Here is a 5,000-nt window from a genome sequence, read left to right on the forward strand (position 1 = left end):
ATCTGGGAATTCATCCAGAATCAGCTGATCGCTACAGACCAGCTGATCCAAACAGCTGGCCATCATAATAGGATTTCTCTTTGTATCCATCGTCGGGTCAAGTCCTCAGGGTATTCTTCGTTCTTAAAAATGAACAATTTGTTCAATCTTGATGAATGTGCGCCTCCTCCTCGGGCGGCCCCGGGCTGAAAAGAACGGAGGTAATTTATGCTTATCCAATTTTTTTCTCAATTGTTTGTTCTCTCTCTCTCTCTCTCTCTCTCTCTCTCTCTCTCTCTCTCTCTCTCTCTCTCTCTCTCTCTCTCTCTCTCTCTCTCTCTCTCTCTCTCTCTCTCTCTCTCTCTCACCCAGACACACTGAGGTTACCAAGTTGATGTTAAAATATCTCCAACTCACCTATCGTCGTGTTCGGAGGCGCAATGGTCGTCAAGCTTTCAACATCTGTGGGGGGAATGAGCGTTAACCATTCACAGAAAGGAATTCGTTCTTAGATTTCTTGGTAACTAAATGCAAGCAATGACTTATTTTTCTGAACATGACCGCCGGTCTATGGAGTCACAAAAAAAAAAAAAAAAAAAAAAAAAACTGTTAAGTACACTTACTAAATCTACATTAAATCTAGAGCATATATGAAAAGAATCTATATTTTTCTACTTACCTATCAGCGTGGCTTCCATCTCGATAATCCTTGCAACAACATCAGCGACGGTTGTGTCCATGTATTCTTCAACGGCCGTCATGTTACCGTCAGTGGTACTATACAGCAAACAAAGGTCAAACGTACAAGCCTCTGTAAAAGGAGTATTGATGCATATTCAGGATGGAACTGAATGATAACTTCATCAACAGAAAAAGAAAATTTTAGTTTACCCCTCAAAGTGTATGTTGAAGAAAACTGTCACTAAAAATAAGAAAGGAGGGACTCAAACATTTGCAGCAAGTGACAGCATTATTGGTTGCTATATCAATGACAGTTTTGATTATAGTGCGTAGTGTTATTGGCAGCATTTGATACCCCAACTATAATGAGGGCATTGTCAAAGTTATTAAAAAAAAAAAAAAAAATGTTTGACCCTAAGTGCCTCTCCACCGTTCCCTCTTTTTTTTGTTACTGTTTGGCCCTAAGTGCTCCTCCACCTTGCCCTCTTTTGATTTTTTTTGTTCCTCTTTGACCCTACGTGCTCCTCCACCTTACCCATTTTTATTTATGTATTTTTGTTCATAAATTTCATCCCAAGTGCTCCTCCACCTTACCCATTTTTATTTATATATTTTGTTCATAAATGTCATCCCAAGTGCTCCTCCACCTTACCCATGAGAGCGTCGACCTCGTCTGTCTCCACCACCTGGCCCTCGTGCTGAACGAAGGGAACGCGCAGGCCGCAGATGGCTTCGAGCTCTAGAAGAGGTGCACAGGCCAGTCTGGGGGTGGGGGGTGGGGGAAAGGGGTGGGCGAAGGGGCGTGGTTGCGTTTAGTCGGGTAGTTATTGGTAAAGCTATATGATTATATATGCAGATGTATGACTTCATGCACTCACACACACATACACATACCCACACATACACACACACACACACACAAATCGATGTGCGTATATATGCGCAAATCACGCTATCCACATTCGCATGAGGGCAAACTAATACTTTTCGTTCAAAAGCTTCATTTCAACTTACTTCATTGTAAATGACATTTCTCTTGAATCGATGGCTGATCGGACATTCGGGCGAATTTTGTGTATCGGTCTGGCGAGGAAAAGAGTTAGATATCTTGCCTTTTCTCGACTTATTGAGGTCCTTTGTTTCCCTTCTCTCTCTCTCTCTCTCTCTCTCTCTCTCTCTCTCTCTCTCTCTCTCTCTCTCTCTCTCTCTCTCTCTCCCTCTCTCTCTCTCTCTCTCTCTCTCTTGCTCTCTCTCTCCATATCTCTCTCTCTCTCTGTCTCTCTCTCTCTCTCTCTCTCTCTCTCTCTATATATATATATATATATATATATATATATATATATATATATATATATTGCCATCAATATTTTTCTTTTTGTTTATTTTTTTTATGTTCCTTTTTTAGTGTTATGATTTCTTGACGTGCCTCCGTGATGGAAAAGAAATTTGTGTGTCTTCTTGCTCTCTCTCTCAAACTTCTCTTCCTTCTCTACCCCTCTGCTTTCTTTCTCTTACCTCCTTCCTCTCTTCCTATTTCACCCTATCATTTCTCCTCCTCGAAACCCTGCGTTTAATCCCCCCTCTCTCTTATACATCCATCTCTATCCATCCCTCTCTCCCTTCTTCTCCTCCGGTCTCTCTCCCTTGCTCTTCGTCCTATACTTCCTCTCCTTTCTTAATTCCTTCAATCCCCACCTCTTTTTCTACTTCTCTCACCTATTCTTTATTTCTTCCCCTCCTTTTCCTTCACATCCCCTGTCTCTCCTCCTTCTTATCCCCTTCCTACCCCTTCCCCCCTCTCTCCCTCCCTCTCTTAAACTTCTAACCCTCTCCCTTTCCTCTCTCCCTCCCCTTCTCAAATCCCTGCCTCCTTCTCCCCCTTCCTCACTCTCCCTCTCCTTCTCAAATCCCTAACTCCTTCTCCCCCTTCCTCTCTCCCTCTCCTTCTCAAATCCCTGCCTCCTTCTCCCCCTCCTTCTCAAATCCCTGCCTCCTTCTCCCCCTTTCCTCTCTCCCTCTCCTTCTCAAATCCCTGCCTCCTTCTCCCCCTTCCTCACTCTCCCCCTCCTTCTCAAATCCCTGCCTCCTTCTCTCCCTTTCCTCTCTCTCTCTCCTTCTCAAATCCCTGCCTCCTTCTCCCCCCTTCCTCTCTCCCTCTCCTTCTCAAATCCCTGCCTCCTTCTCCCCCTTTCCTCTCTCCCTCTCATTCTCAAATCCCTGCCTCCTTCTCCCCCTTCCTCACTCTCCCTTTCCTCTCTCTCTCTCCTTCTCAAATCCCTGCCTCCTTCTCCCCCTTCCTCACTCTACCCCTCCTTCTCAAATCCCTGCCTCCTTCTCCCCCTTTCCTCTCTCTCTCTCCTTCTCAAATCCCTGCCTCCTTCTCCCCCTTCCTCACTCTCCCTTTCCTCTCTCCCTCGCCTTCTCAAATCCCTACCTCCTTCTCAAATCCCTACCTCCTTCTCCCTTTCCTCTCTCCCTCTCCTTCTCAAATCCCTGCCTCCTTCTCCCCCTTTCCTCTCTCCCTCTCCTTCTCAAATCCCTGCCTCCTTCTCCCCCTTCCTCTCTCTCTCTCTCTCTCTCCCTTTCTTACCATCCACGAGTCTACAAATGTGTCCATGGAGTCCTCGATAGTTCCCGAGCGGCTTGTGAAGTCATCGTCTCGCGTGCCGGTGTTGGTTCCACAGATGCCGTAGTGGCCCGTGAGGTCCGGATGCAGCCACAGGAACACGTGGTTTTTCGAGACTTCCAACTGGAAAGAAGACGCCACCAAGGGGATTTATGTGGGGGAAGATGGCATTCCCAGGGGCGACTTTGCAAGGGTGGGTATCATACGAGCAATCTCGTTTGTATTACTATTGTTACTGGTATCGATGTTTTTTGGGTTTATCATTATGATTATTATTATCATTATCACTACTACTACTGCTACTACTATTACCACTGTTGTTATCATTAGCATTATTATCATTATCATTATTACTATCATCATTGTTATTATTATTATCATTATAATTATTACTATTAATATCATAATTATTATCACTATCGCTACCCTCGTCATCATTACCATCAATCTCACCGTCATCATCAAATCGTCCTTATCCTCATCAATATAGTAATATAAGTAGCTTTGAAGTGAAACCAGCAGTACCGTCACCACCATTTTCATAATCATCACGATACCACACAGACGAAAAAGACGAAAGTGCCCCACCACATCTCATTCTCCATCCAATCCCTCTATCCTACATCTCATCCCTTTATCCTACATCTCCTCCCTCTATCCTACATCCCATCCCTCTATCCTACATCTCATCCCTCTATCCTCCATCTCATCCCTCTATCCTACATCTCCTCCCTCTATCCTACATCTCCTCCCTCTATCCTACATCTCATCCCTCTATCCTACATCTCCTCCCTCTATCCTACATCTCCTCCCTCTATCCTACATCTCCTCCCTCTATCCTACATCTCCTCCCTCTATCCTACATCTCATCCCTCTATCCTACATCTCCTCCCTCTATCCTACATCTCCTCCCTCTATCCTACATCTCATCCCTCTATCCTACATCTTCTCCCTCTATCCTACATCTCCTCCCTCTATCCTACATCTCATCCCTCTATCCTACATCTCATCCCTCTATCCTACATCTCATCCCTCTATCCTCCATCTCATCCCTCTATCCTACATCTCCTCCCTCTATCCTACATCTCCTCCCTCTATCCTACATCTCCTCCCTCTATCCTACATCTCCTCCCTCTATCCTACATCTCCTCCCTCTATCCTACATCTCCTCCCTCTATCCTACATCTCCTCCCTCTATCCTACATCTCATCCCTCTATCCTACATCTCATCCCTCTATCCTACATCTCCTCCCTCTATCCTACATCTCCTCCCTCTATCCTACATCTCCTCCCTCTATCCTACATCTCCTCCCTCTATCCTACATCTCCTCCCTCTATCCTACATCTCATCCCTCTATCCTACATCTCATCCCTCTATCCTACATCTCATCCCTCTATCCTACATCTCATCCCTCTATCCTACATCTCACCCCTCTATCCTCCATCTCATCCCTCTATCCTACATCTCCTCCCTCTATCCTACATCTCCTCCCTCTATCCTACATCTCCTCCCTCTATCCTACATCTCCTCCCTCTATCCTACATCTCCTCCCTCTATCCTACATCTCATCCCTCTATCCTACATCTCATCCCTCTATCCTACATCTCATCCCTCTATCCTACATCTCCTCCCTCTATCCTACATCTCATCCCTCTATCCTACATCTCATCCCTCTATCCTACATCTCATCCCTCTATCCTACATCTCCTCCCT

The 5,000-nt window shown here is 45.3% G+C and overlaps 2 protein-coding genes across 2 annotated transcripts in view; both read right to left on the reverse strand.

Annotated features, from left to right (window-relative positions):
- LOC113830062 (uncharacterized) overlaps positions 1-1,407 on the reverse strand; it is a 1,660-nt gene extending 253 nt beyond the window's left edge. The window contains exons 1-4 of the mRNA XM_070125628.1: positions 1,313-1,407; positions 659-790; positions 397-441; positions 1-185 (exon numbers count right to left, since the gene is read on the reverse strand). The exon at positions 1-185 is cut by the window's left edge and continues 253 nt beyond it. Of these exons, the coding sequence (XP_069981729.1) occupies positions 124-185; positions 397-441; positions 659-790; positions 1,313-1,316 (243 nt within the window). The 5' untranslated portion in view covers positions 1,317-1,407 and the 3' untranslated portion in view covers positions 1-123. The remainder of the gene's footprint in view (positions 186-396; positions 442-658; positions 791-1,312) is intronic.
- A 3-nt stretch (positions 1,408-1,410) lies between these two features.
- The window catches only part of LOC113799921 (mucin-2-like), a gene marked incomplete at its 3' end in the record, with an annotated part of 130,127 nt that continues 126,537 nt past the window's right edge, over positions 1,411-5,000 (reverse strand). Inside the window, exons 42-44 of the mRNA XM_070125015.1 lie at positions 3,251-3,409; positions 1,675-1,743; positions 1,411-1,422 (exon numbers count right to left, since the gene is read on the reverse strand). Of these exons, the coding sequence (XP_069981116.1) occupies positions 1,411-1,422; positions 1,675-1,743; positions 3,251-3,409 (240 nt within the window). The remainder of the gene's footprint in view (positions 1,423-1,674; positions 1,744-3,250; positions 3,410-5,000) is intronic.

This window comes from Penaeus vannamei, chromosome 9 (assembly GCF_042767895.1).
Source record: "Penaeus vannamei isolate JL-2024 chromosome 9, ASM4276789v1, whole genome shotgun sequence".
In the NCBI taxonomy this organism is placed as follows: Eukaryota; Metazoa; Arthropoda; class Malacostraca; order Decapoda; family Penaeidae; genus Penaeus; species Penaeus vannamei.